The sequence below is a fragment of the Hyperolius riggenbachi genome, chromosome 10, assembly GCF_040937935.1.
Source record: "Hyperolius riggenbachi isolate aHypRig1 chromosome 10, aHypRig1.pri, whole genome shotgun sequence".
Classification (NCBI taxonomy): Eukaryota; Metazoa; Chordata; class Amphibia; order Anura; family Hyperoliidae; genus Hyperolius; species Hyperolius riggenbachi.
The window spans coordinates 116803399-116816961 of record NC_090655.1 but is presented as its reverse complement, the minus strand read 5'-3'; the positions used below and the strand labels follow the sequence as shown (position 1 = coordinate 116816961).

At 43.9% G+C, this 13563-nt stretch overlaps 1 protein-coding gene across 1 annotated transcript in view; it reads right to left on the bottom strand.

Annotated features, from left to right (window-relative positions):
• The window catches only part of ECD (ecdysoneless cell cycle regulator), a 37749-nt gene that overhangs the window by 15189 nt on the left and 8997 nt on the right, over nt 1-13563 (bottom strand). Inside the window, exons 3-9 of the mRNA XM_068257637.1 lie at nt 8842-8959; nt 6755-6842; nt 6464-6639; nt 2584-2776; nt 1596-1724; nt 502-627; nt 158-243 (exon numbers count right to left, since the gene is read on the bottom strand). Coding sequence (XP_068113738.1) covers nt 158-243; nt 502-627; nt 1596-1724; nt 2584-2776; nt 6464-6639; nt 6755-6842; nt 8842-8959 — 916 coding nt within the window. The remainder of the gene's footprint in view (nt 1-157; nt 244-501; nt 628-1595; nt 1725-2583; nt 2777-6463; nt 6640-6754; nt 6843-8841; nt 8960-13563) is intronic.

Genomic DNA, 13563 nt, shown 5'->3' with positions numbered 1-13563 from the left:
TGTAAGACTATACAGCTGCACAATGGCTGTAGAGTTGTGCTTCATCATAAAAGTGTGTGGATTTGGACATATTATAAGCCTACGACACGCTTTCAATAACTCGTGGTCTGAATATAATTCACTGGCATGCACATTATTTGTAAGTGGATTGAATTACCTATCGGGTTTGAATACTGATTGCTGGAAATACATTTCTGCTTTCTTCATAAGTTCACAATAGCGTGCTGATCCTTCCATTTCACCCTAAATTTTAAGACATAAACAATACACAGTTTAACAGTATTCAGAAAATCATGGACTCTCGGATTTTTATTATATAATCTAGGCAACATGGTGAAGTCATTATTATTATTATTATTATTATTTTTAGTATTTATAGTAAGTCATAGTCATGCATTAAATTAAGTAATACCAACAACTGACCAAGATAGCGTACAACTGAAGCTGTCATATATAGTAAAACAAGCATTTACATGAAGGCATCATGATCATGTGATATACCTTAAAAAAATCATTATTTTTCAAAACCTCCAGAAAGCCTGTCCACATTGGGCTCTTTAGGGGCTGTTTTTTGGCCTTTACAGAAGATCCTGCACATTTGGAACATAGAATCTCAAAGCCATGCGCCTAAATATGAAGAAAATATAAGATTAAGATTCAGATGCATTTTCAATGGCTTCTGACAAAAGTTGCTGGGTATAATCAGGAGGCTTTCAAGCAAATTACAGTCTGGCATAAAATACAATACAAAACCTGTCACACAACTCCCTATTATCCTAATAGCTGTCCTGCTTTCCCTTATTCCAAAGTAATGTAATCTAATATCACAGTTTTCACAAGCAGCACAGCACATTCCAGCCTGACTGCCTGAGCCCGACAGAGCCAACAAAGGAAAGAAGATTAGATCATATAACAGAGATAATACGGCCACTGTGCAACTAGGAAAGGCTCCAGTAAGACAGAGCACATTAGAACAGCTATAGGAACTTATATGATAGAAGAAATAAGGCTGAAATGTTGTTACAGAGTCTATTTTATGCCAAAGATCTCGAGAATCCGTCGCAGCGTGACAAGTGTGAACAGCTCCTATTTATAAAATAGAAGCCATTCTCTTGATCAGATCAGGTGTTTCTGACATTATTGTCAAGATTCACTGCATGCTTGTTTCTGGTCTTACTCAGACACTACTGCAGCCAAATAGACCGGCAGGGCTGCCAGGCAACTGGTATTGCTTAAAAGGAAACAATTATGGCAGCCTCTATATTCTTCTCACTTCAGTTGTTCTTTAAGTCACAAGCCAGGAAAATGTCATTTTTTTAAAGAAATTAATTTAAGCCCTTATGTCTCTCTCAGAAAAACATGTCCTTTACTATTACAAACTCTCGCTGGTCCATCCTAAACTCCGCCTCCCCTCCAAGGTGTCACAGGCAGTGCATAAAGTAATACTACCATGACACACAGAATGCTGACAACTTGATGCTGAAACAATACCATGGACAGCAACCACAAATATCTAGTTATGATGCAGATGTGAACCCACTGGAAGCAGTGCATTCAGATGTGAAATATAAAAGACAAAATGCCGAAATAATTACCAGCTTTATGCCTAGCTCGTATGCTTTATACTTGGGATGTGATAGTGCAGGGAGGGTATATCCACTTCGTTTGTCAGGCTGGAACCTCTGCTGGACAAGCTGTGCATATAAACACTTTGTAAATGTCACCTGGAAGACACACGTGAGAGCATGAAAAACACAAACAATGAAGACATCAGCATATCAACATGTGTTTCATAGGTTCACATATACAGTGGTATGAAATTACCTCATGCTAACTTCCTCTAGATTTTCTTGTCCAGATCTGATCTGATCTGATCACACAAAAATAGTATAAAAGACAACTAAGAAAAAACAGTAAATCGTTCTAAAAAGTTCACCAATACCATGTAAAAAAAATGATTTTTGTATGCTGCCAGGCACAAACTTTTTCAAAATATGCACTGTAAAAAGAACAGGCATGCAATGCAAAAACGCACATTGCTAATTAATTCAAATTTACTATCATGTGCACTAAAAAATGTAAGGCTGAACTAGCGCTTTAAATGCCTGTTTTTATAAAGTAACATGTCCACTAGAATTCTGCTGTCAGTGGGCTATGTAATATAGAGTAAAGTTTTGAATGCAGCTTGTGCCCCGATACTGACACGTCTCACCAGGAAGAAGGTTATGGAGAATGCATTTACTTTGATCAGGAGTATTTTGACTGTTTAATAGCTAAGTATATGGAGTGGTTGGATAGTGTACTAGTTAAGAGCACCACATGTAGGAGACCAGACCCAGCAACAAATCTTGTCTGGAGCCAGCAACTACTGCAACTAGTGAGGAGTCCTTGGGCAAGACTCATTAGCACTCCAGGGTGGCCACTGAGCACACCTTTAGTGGCTGCAGCTGTCAAGCACATGGAGTGAGACAGGAGAAAAGTGTAAAGTGCTACACAATTTCATTTCATCTTCTACAAATCAAAAAACAAGAGGTCTAATAGAATAATTATAAAATAGTCTTTAAGAATCAGAAATGTTCTTACCGATGTGAATACACAAGTCTCAGGCTTAAAATGCACGAATGCCCGACAAGCCTTCAAATCCAATGGATCCCGTAGATAGAATGCTTGTACTGCTGCCGCCAACAGCTGTGGGCGCTCCTTCAATACCCCTGCAATCCCAGCTGGGACATAGCAATGAGCTCGGTGCAGCGATTCCTTCATTTTTTCAGGATACCTAAAAATGTTGTAAATGATGACAAAACAAGCTGAAAAGAATAATCTCTCCATTTGTAAGCAGGTATTGTATTTTACTGACTTTTACAATATGGGGAGGAGATGGCTGGACAGATTTTTCCAAAAAGATCTATTGGAAATCTGAGTGCAGAGGTGAGCAATAGGTCACCCCACTCTTCTGAACACTGCACAAGAGAGGACCTGAGCTTTGAACATGCTTAGCTGTTTCCCATGTGCATTTTTTCAGAAGTGCATGTAGTGGCGGGGGGGGGGGGGGGGGGGGATGCTAGAATGGATGTGCTGCAGACATTCCATTCCAGTAAAGCACACCCCTTCCTCCCTGCCTGTTACAGATATACAACCAGCTGCTTGTCAGAATTTACAAGGGGGGAGCAGAAAGCGGTGCAGAAGGTACACAGAGGTATGCGAGTACTGTGGGTACATGCCTCTGTTTATATTCTTTAATCCCCCTTGGGTTCACTTTAAATGATTAATGCCAGCAGGAGTGAATAATGGGCAGGGACATTGCACAAATGATAGCTGCATTACTGTTTACTGCAGTGTTCCAAACAATAACTGATCAGATTTCTGCTGATATTGGATTAAAACACACTGCTAATACTTAGAAAAATATCAAACACTTAGCCAGTCAGGAATATGTCACAAAGTAAATCCCAAACTTAAAGGGAACCTGAAGTGAGAGGAATATGGAGGCTGCCAACAATGCTAGTTGCCTGATTTCTGCGCAGAGGCGTAGCTATGGGGGAGCAAGGGGGACATATGTCCCCTGGTGCAGCACTGTGAGGGCGCTCAGCATGGCCCCTGCACCGCCCGTGCATGAGGTGGCTCGCTGGCTGCCCAAAGTGCCCCTGCTTCTCTCCCTCCCTCTACAAAGGAGTGCAGAAGCATTCATAGCAGCAGAAAAAGCAGGGCACATTTGGCTATCTCAATGGGGGGAAAGGTGGCACATCTGTTTAAAGGGGGGCACATTTGGCTATCTGAACAGGGTAAGGGGGCACATCTGGCTATCTAAAAAGCTTTTGTACATTTGACTCCACCCATGATCCCTACCACATTCTGATGCGTGGCCATGCCCATTTTGTCCGGAGGGGGCGCACAAACTGTCTTTGTCCCCGGGTGCTGAAAACCCTAGCTACGCCTCTGCTTCATGATGTAATGTCTCAAAAAAGTCACTGTACCAAAATGACCATGCAGGTCAGATGCTTTGACTCTGGGCAGAATCCACTGGCTGCATGTACACTCACCTAAAGGAGTATTAGGAACACCATACCCTCTTTCACCTTCAGAACTGCCCTAATTCTACGTGGCATTGATTCAACAAGGTGCTGAAAGCATTCTTTAGAAATGTTGGCCCATATTGATAGGATAGCATCTTGCAGTTGATAGAGATTTGTGGAATGCAAATCCAGGGCATGAAGCTCCCGTTCTATCACATCCCAAATATGCTCTATTGGGTTGAGATCTGTGATTGTGGGGGCCATTTTAGAACAGTGAATTAATTGTCATGTCTAAGAAACCAATTTGAAACGATTCAACCTTTGTGACATGGTGCATTATCCTGCTGGAAGTAGCCATCAGAGGATGGGTACATGGTGGTCATGAAGGGATGGACATGGTCAGAAACAATGCTCAGGTAGCCCATGGCATTTAAACGATGCCCAATTGGCACTAAGGGGCCTAAAGTGTGCCAAGAAAACATCCCCCACACCATTACACCACCACCACCACCAGCCTGCACAGTGGTAACAAGGCATGATGGATCCATGTTCTCATTCTGTTTACGCCAAATTCTGATTCTATCGAGACTCATCAGACCAGGCAACATTTTTCCAGTCTTCAACTGTCCAATTTTGGTGAGCTTGTGCAAATTGTAGCCTCTTTTTCCTATTTGTAGTGGAGATGAGTGGTACCCGGTGGGGTCTTCTGCTGTTGTAGCCTTCCGCCTCAAGCAGTGGCTTCGCAAATGCTTTGTTGCATACCTTGGTTGTAACGAGTGGTTATTTCAGTCAATGTTGCTCTTCTATCAGCTTGAATCAGTTGGCCCATTCTCCTCTGACCTCTAGCATCAACAAGGCATTTTCGCCCACAGGACTGCCGCATACTGGATGTTTTTCCCTTTTCATGCCATCCTTTGTAAACCCTAGAAATAGTTGTGCGTGAAATCCCAGTAACTGAGCAGACTGTAAAATACTCAGACCGGCCCATCTGGCACCAACAACCATGCCACACTCAACATTGCTTAAATCACCTTTCTTTCCCATTCTGACATTCAGTTTGGAGTTCAGGAGATTGTCTTGACCAGGACCACACCCCTAAATGCATTTAAGCAACTACCATGTGATTGATTAGATAATTGCATTAATGAGAAATTGAACAGCTGTTCTTAATAATCCTTTAGGTGAGTGTATGTTAAAGGTGTGTGACTCAAACACAACTAAAGCTCCCACTTCAGGTTGGAAACTGCATCAATGACTTGACTTATGCTGGGAATACTTTAGATAGATGGGTTCGATAGATAAATTCCAACCTGTTGGATCTGGTCGATTCTACTTTCGTTTCGATTCTCCTCATTCAAGTGAATGTAATTGATAAGAAAAGATAAGGAATCGAGAGGAGAATCGAGCAGTGAATCGAGAGTAGAATCGAACGAAAGCGAAAACGACGGCAAAAACGAACGCAAAAACGCATCGTGTATTCCCAGCATAAGTGTACAAAATATTGAGCTAGTGTACAAAATATTGAGCTTGGCATAGGTTGAATTTGTCTGCTTTCATACTACATGCACTAGGTTACATCATTTAAACATATGCTTAAAAACAAGAAGAGAATTGAGAGCTCAATATGGTGCAGTATTGTCAGGTAAAATGAAGAGTTCAATACAATTTTATGTGTATATACTCACAAACATGGGTTACCCATAGGCAACCACTTTTAAAGCAAGCCTCACTTCATACTGACACAGAGGCGCTCAAACCTATTGCTTGACCCACTGAGTTGTGCTCCCATTTTTGCCTGAGAAAGCGGGGTCACGCCCGCAAAACGCGTTGCATTTGTGGAGTTGAATAAATTATTTGTCAATTATTATTATTATTTAGTACTTATATAGCGCCGACATATTACGCAGTGCTGTACAGTGTATATATATATATATATATATATATATATATATATATATATATATATGTCTATATCTTGTCACTAACTGCCCCTCAAAGGAGCTCACAATCTAATCCCTACCATTGCCATATGTCTATATTATGTAGTGTAAGTACTGTAGTCTAGGGCCAATTTTTTTTTTTTTTAGGGGGAGCCAATTAACTTATCTGTATGTTTTTGGAATGTGGGAGGAAACCGGAGTGCCGGAGGAAACCCATGCAGACACGGAGAGAACATACAAACTCTTTGCAGATATTGCCCTGGCTGGGATTCGAACCAGGGACCCAGCGCTGCAAGGCGTGAGAGCTAACCACTACGCCACCGTGCTGCCCCAATTCTGTTTTATCGAGACTCAAGTGAGTTTTCTTTTTTGTAAGAGGGAGGTGAGTCCACCTTAACATCCCCCTCTGCTTTTAAGCGGTTTTTAAAACGTTTTACTCTACTCTGGCACCTCTGTATACCGAGTTTTTGCTGATCATTTAAACATAACATTAAACGGATATGTACTTACCCTTTAATTCGTCTTTCAATAGCCTTGCACATAGACTCTGATGCCAGGAACCTCTCCGGGTGAGCTGAGAGAAGTTTCAGAGCATGTGCTATATCCATACTGGAAGAGGGGTCCTGCACACCTCCCTCATCCTGCTGCGGTGGGATGATGCACAACTTTCCATGATAGAAGAAGACCTGCACAGCAGAGACAACAAGACTTGCTTACTGTGGTGTGGATTATTGTGCTGTATGGAGGCAGTTACTTTTATGTGAACTGCAGAACAATGGAAATGTCGTAAGACTTATTTACCCGATTGGAGCTGTTCTCCGGCTTCAGCCACCTGGGCAGGTAATCTGCTGCTTCAATCAACAGAAATTCCCCATCATTGTCTTCAACCCTGTACAACAAGTAAAAGTCACAGCTCTGACGTGCAATATGTATGTGGAGCTTGTTACTAAAACATATTTTATTACTAAAACAAGCGTTTCCCATCATTCAAAAGCCTCCCTGCTTGATAAGTTTACAAGTCAGCAGGGAGGCATGGATTCAGCTGGCACAGCAACTCCTCTCACTGCAAGCCAATGTAACTAAGCTGGAAGGGGTTTCATTTGAAAGAGTGTGAGCAGTCAGCTGGGAAATGAATTGGGACAGAAGCAATTTTCCCTTTTATTTTCAATTTCTGAGGGGGGGGGGGGGGGGGGGGTTATGGAGTCAGAGTCAAGGAGTTGGAGGATTTTTTGTTACCTGGGGTCGAAGTTGAAGGTTTCATAAACTGAGGAGTCAGAGTTGGATGATCTTTGTACCCATTCCATGGAATCTGAGTAATTTTGGGTACCTGGAATCAGTGACGTTGGATTTTTGTACCCACTCCACAGCCCTGCTCCCACAACCCAGAAATATGCAGACAAGTTAATTGGCTTCCCCCTACATTTGGCCCTAGAATATGATGGACATATGACTATGGTAGGGATTAGATTGTGAGCCCCTCTGAGGGACAGTTAGTGACAAGACTACGTACTCTGTAAAGTGCTGCAGAAGATGTTGCCGCTATATAAATACTAAATAATAATTATTTCCTAATAAATAATGATTACAAAACCATGTCTAAATAGAGATTTAAACATAGTAAATGAAAAAATAGTAATCTATTTGAATGGCCACTCTATTACTGCAGGTGTGCATAGAGAATGAGGGCTCTTTCTATGAAGGCACTTCTATTGGTAACTGCCTTTATTAGTCGTTCTATTCTCTTCCAATATTCTAAAAGTATGGGACAGGCCCACAAAATGTGTAGTAGGGTACCTGTGGCTTCGCCACATCTCCAGCAAGTATCATCCTTGTCTGGGTAGAATTTGAGTAATTTGTTTGGGGTGAGATACCAATGAGCAAGTATCTTATAATTCACCTCCTGCATTCCAACCGACCGCGAAGTCTTATGGGCAAAAATACAAATCTTAGCTTTTTGGTTTGAAGAGAAGGATGTCCCAAGGTCTGCCTCCTAGGAGTGGAAGAATGGTAGCTCAGGTATTGCTTGTGAAGCAATTATCTCATATATTTTAGAAAGTGTTTTGCCATTAGTGCCCTCTGCTGTACATAAGTCCTCAAAATCAGTGTACTGCCATATTTGCGATGGAGTTATATTTTGTGACATTAAATAAAGTCTATATTGTAGGTATTCCCACCAGTTGGTATTTGTACCGTTAGGATTCTGTCCAAGCCCTACTAGTGTCACCCATCGTCCAGCGGAGCACGTCTACAAATTTCAACCTCCCCAGCCCCTCTCTTCCCCTTCTGGTATGCTTTAAGCCATCTCGTCCAATGTTAGGGTTATCTGAAAGTGGATGTAAAGGAGATGGATCAGGTGCAAGATGAAAAGCCACATCAGCCTTGTGGAAAGTTTTCAAAGTGACCTGGGGTAGGGGAGGGAGCAGCCATTCCAAGTATGGGTTTTGAAGAGTCCAAAACAAATCAGTAAGGGAATAAGGTGATAGGTTTTTTTTCTAGATTCACCCATTGTTCAATACAAGCTGCTTACTAAAAGTGTGTGTGTGGGGGGGGAAGTTACCAGCCGGAGCCCCTACGGCCGTGGTCACCTTTCCGGCAGGCACCATCTTTCATTTCTTAATAAAAACACACACACACACACGTATATATATGTATATATAGATATATAAAAAAAACTGGAATATCGAAACAATGCATTTGTTATTTTGTGGATTTTGATAAGTGTGAAACCCTTAGTAAGCAGTAGACCATCTCAGAGTTTCCATGGAACTGGTAGCAATCAGCTTTACCCTGGCATTCTTATGCTAAACTGTAAAAGGATAAGGATGCATGTAAAAGGAGATGGGCGATGTCAAAGAATTCCTGCATTTACCAAAGAGAGCAAGACATACCTGGCTGCTAGCTCTGGGAATTCCTTTGTAATGAGTTTGATGAGATAAACAATAAACCATTCATCCTCAATGTTGTCACCAAAATGGGTTTTCCCTCCAATGTGAGCTGGAGTATTACCTAACAAAAAGGGAGAAAGAAAAAAGGATTTGATTACCAGTATACTTGACCTTGAGGCCTCTTACACACTGGACCTGTTGCATCGCACCGCGGTACTCTTCTCCGTTGCAAGGAACATGCAAGTGGATGCAATGCGGCACAAAAGAAGTATCCAGATTGTGACAATGCCGTTGCAAAGTCTGCAGTGTGTTATCGCATGAACCATGCATACATCACAGATCACGCAGTAATGCAAGTCAATGGGTGACATAGCGAGTGTGTATAACGGGAGCACGGTGCGGTGCAGTGCGCACTGACTGGAATCCTAGTGCTGTACTTCATGCCCAGCAAAGGAGTAGGTCACTGAGCGGGGGGTGGGGGGGGCGGACATATGCATATGACCCTGTCGCCACACCTTGGTCACTGCACTGCACCGTTTAAGTGCAAGACCGGCCTAAAGAGAACCTATAGTGTTTTTAATATACTGTACTAATGTAAATGACTTGGTTTCTTTTCCAGGGACCCCAAAATTACTTCTCCCTGGGAGTTGCTACAAATTTGAGCGGCATCAGATGAAAAAGTGCCTACCATTCCATGGACACACAGCTCACAGACTCAGGGATTTCTCACATATACTTTGTCATCTGATGTCCACAAAGAAATGGGGCCGACTCTTGGGTAGTGTCAGGACTACATTTTACTCTCTTCCGCTGTCGGATTGTAATGCTAACTCACGCTAAACGATGCCTCTATGGCTCGCTGCTATCTATGTCTCTATCTATGTTCTCTCTCTGAGCCTGATGTATTGTGCCAAAAACAATTCCGGGCATGACCCAGTCATGCTCGGCGAAATAAAGTTATTCTGATTCTACAAAATCATGATCTGCCCTCAAAAGTAAAATTGAGACATGATCGCAAGGTTGTGTCAATCCAATCACAGAAGTTCAAATCTATCACCTGATAAATCTACCAGGTTCTTCTCCACAAGAAGTTTTTTTTCTAGAGGCCACTCCTGACACAATCAATCATCTTTTTTTTCTATTGGTTTATTGAAACTGGAGCGTTACTTTTATGGTACTGCTGGAGTAGTTGCTTTTTTCATTAAAAAAAAAAAAAAAAAAAAAAGAGCTTTATAAAAAAAAAACAAACACTGCCATAAGCATGACTTGGTATTGTTCATAGGCTGCGTTTTGTACCCTGACTAAGTTGTCACAGGCTTCAAAAACATACATTTCTAAAATGCCAGAAATCTCTGAAACGTAAAGGACAACTGAAGCAAGAGGGGAATGGAGGCTGCCATATGTATTTTCTTTTAAGCAGTACCAGTTGCCTGGCTGTCTTGCTGATCCTCTGCCTCTAATACTTTTAGCCGTAGACCCTGAACAAGCATGCAGCAGGTCAGGTGTTTCTGACATTATTGTCAGATCTGACAAGATTAGCTGCATGTTTGTTTCTGGTGTTATTCAGACACTACTGCAGCCAAATAGATCAGCAGGGCTGCCAGGCAACAGGTATTGCTTTACAGGAAATCAATATGGCAGCCTCCATAGTCTTCTCACGTCAGTTGACCTTTGAAGGAAACCTGAGGTGAAAGACATATGGAGACTGACATATTTATTTCCGTTTAAACAATACACGTTGGCTGGCTGACTTGCTGATCTAATGTTTCTAATACTTTTAGCCATGGACCTAGATTAAGCATGCAGATCAGATGTTTCTGACTAAAACATGACAAGATTAGTTGCATGCTTGTTTCTGGTGTAAGTTAGACACTACTGCAGCCAAATACATCAGCATGACTGCCAGGCAACTGACAGTTGAATAGCAGTAGACAGCTCTCTGTCACCTGGATGGTAGACAGCTATGTCAGTTGTGAGCAGTAGACAGCTGTCAGTTGGATAGCAATAGACAGCTCCCTGTCAGTTGGATAGCAATAGACCGCTCCCTGTCAGTTGGGTAGCAAGAGACCGCTCCCTGTCAGTTGGGTAGCAAGAGACAGCTCCCTGTCAGTTGGGTAGCAAGAGACAGCTCCCTGTCAGTTGGGTAGCAAGAGACAGCTCCCTGTCAGTTGGGTAGCAAGAGACAGCTCCCTGTCAGTTGGGTAGCAAGAGACAGCTCCCTGTCAGTTGGGTAGCAAGACACAGCTCCCTGTCAGTTGGGTAGCAAGAGACAGCTCCCTGTCAGTTGGGTAGCAAGAGACAGCTCCCTGTCAGTTGGGTAGCAAGAGACAGCTCCCTGTCAGTTGGGTAGCAAGAGACAGCTCCCTGTCAGTTGGGTAGCAAGAGACAGCTCCCTGTCAGTTGGGTAGCAAGAGACAGCTCTCTGTCAGTTGGGTAGCAAGAGACAGCTCTCTGTCAGTTGGGTAGCAAGAGACAGCTCTCTGTCAGTTGGGTAGCAAGAGACAGCTCTCTGTCAGTTGGGTAGCAAGAGACAGCTCTCTGTCAGTTGGGTAGCAAGAGACAGCTCTCTGTCAGTTGGGTAGCAAGAGACAGCTCTCTGTCAGTTGGGTAGCAAGAGACAGCTCTGTCAGTTGGGTAGCAAGAGACAGCTCTCTGTCAGTTGGGTAGCAAGAGACAGCTCCCTGTCAGTTGGGTAGCAAGAGACAGCTCCCTGTCAGTTGGGTAGCAAGAGACAGCTCCCTGTCAGTTGGGTAGCAAGAGACAGCTCTCTGTCAGTTGGGTAGCAAGAGACAGCTCTCTGTCAGTTGGGTAGCAAGAGACAGCTCTCTGTCAGTTGGGTAGCAAGAGACAGCTCTCTGTCAGTTGGGTAGCAAGAGACAGCTCTCTGTCAGTTGGGTAGCAAGAGACAGCTCTCTGTCAGTTGGGTAGCAAGAGACAGCTCTCTGTCAGTTGGGTAGCAAGAGACAGCTCTCTGTCAGTTGGGTAGCAATACACAGCTCTCTGTCAGTTGGGTAGCAATACACAGCTCTCTGTCAGTTGGGTAGCAATACACAGCTCTCTGTCAGTTGGGTAGCAATACACAGCTCTCTGTCAGTTGGGTAGCAATACACAGCTCTCTGTCAGTTGGGTAGCAATACACAGCTCCCTGTCAGTTGGGTAGCAATACACAGCTCTCTGTCAGTTGGGTAGCAATACACAGCTCCCTGTCAGTTGGGTAGCAATACACAGCTCCCTGTCAGTTGGGTAGCAATACACAGCTCCCTGTCAGTTGGGTAGCAATACACAGCTCCCTGTCAGTTGGGTAGCAATACACAGCTCCCTGTCAGTTGGGTAGCAATACACAGCTCTGTCAGTTGGGTAGCAATAGGCAGCTCTCAGTCAGTTGGGTAGCAATAGGCAGCTCTCAGTCAGTTGGGTAGCAATAGGCAGCTCTCAGTCAGTTGGGTAGCAATAGACAACTCTCAGTCAGTTGGATAGCAATAGACAACTCTCAGTCAGTTGGACAGCAATAGACAACTCTCTGTCAAATGGATAGTAATAGAAAGCCCTCTGTCAGTTGGACAGTAGTAGACAGCTGTCAGTTGGATGGTGGTCAGCAAGTCAGTTGGATAGTAGACAGCTGGGTCAGTTGGATAGCAGTAGACAGCTGGGTCAGTTGGATAGCAGTAGACAGCTGGGTCAGTTGGATAGCAGTAGACAGCTGGGTCAGTTGGATAGCAGTAGACAGCTGGGTCAGTTGGATAGCAGTAGACAGCTGGGTCAGTTGGATAGCAGTAGACAGCTGGGTCAGTTGGATAGCAGTAGACAGCTGGGTCAGTTGGATAGCAGTAGACAGCTGGGTCAGTTGGATAGCAGTAGACAGCTGGGTCAGTTGGATAGCAGTAGACAGCTTGGTCAGTTGGATAGCAGTAGACAGCTGGGTCAGTTGGATAGCAGTAGACAGCTGGGTCAGTTGGATAGCAGTAGACAGCTGGGTCAGTTGGATAGCAGTAGACAGCTGGGTCAGTTGGATAGCAGTAGACAGCTGGGTCAGTTGGATAGCAGTAGACAGCTGGGTCAGTTGGATAGCAGTAGACAGCTGGGTCAGTTGGATAGCAGTAGACAGCTGGGTCAGTTGGATAGCAGTAGACAGCTGGGTCAGTTGGATAGCAGTAGACAGCTGGGTCAGTTGGATAGCAGTAGACAGCTGGGTCAGTTGGATAGCAGTAGACAGCTGGGTCAGTTGGATAGCAGTAGACAGCTGGGTCAGTTGGATAGCAGTAGACAGCTGGGTCAGTTGGATAGCAGTAGACAGCTGGGTCAGTTGGATAGCAGTAGACAGCTGGGTCAGTTGGATAGCAGTAGACAGCTGGGTCAGTTGGATAGCAGTAGACAGCTGGGTCAGTTGGATAGCAGTAGACAGCTGGGTCAGTTGGATAGCAGTAGACAGCTGGGTCAGTTGGATAGCAGTAGACAGCTGGGTCAGTTGGATAGCAGTAGACAGCTGGGTCAGTTGGATAGCAGTAGACAGCTGGGTCAGTTGGATAGCAGTAGACAGCTGGGTCAGTTGGATAGCAGTAGACAGCTGGGTCAGTTGGATAGCAGTAGACAGCTGGGTCAGTTGGATAGCAGTAGACAGCTGGGTCAGTTGGATAGCAGTAGACAGCTGGGTCAGTTGGATAGCAGTAGACAGCTGGGTCAGTTGGATAGCAGTAGACAGCTGGGTCAGTTGGATAGCAGTAGACA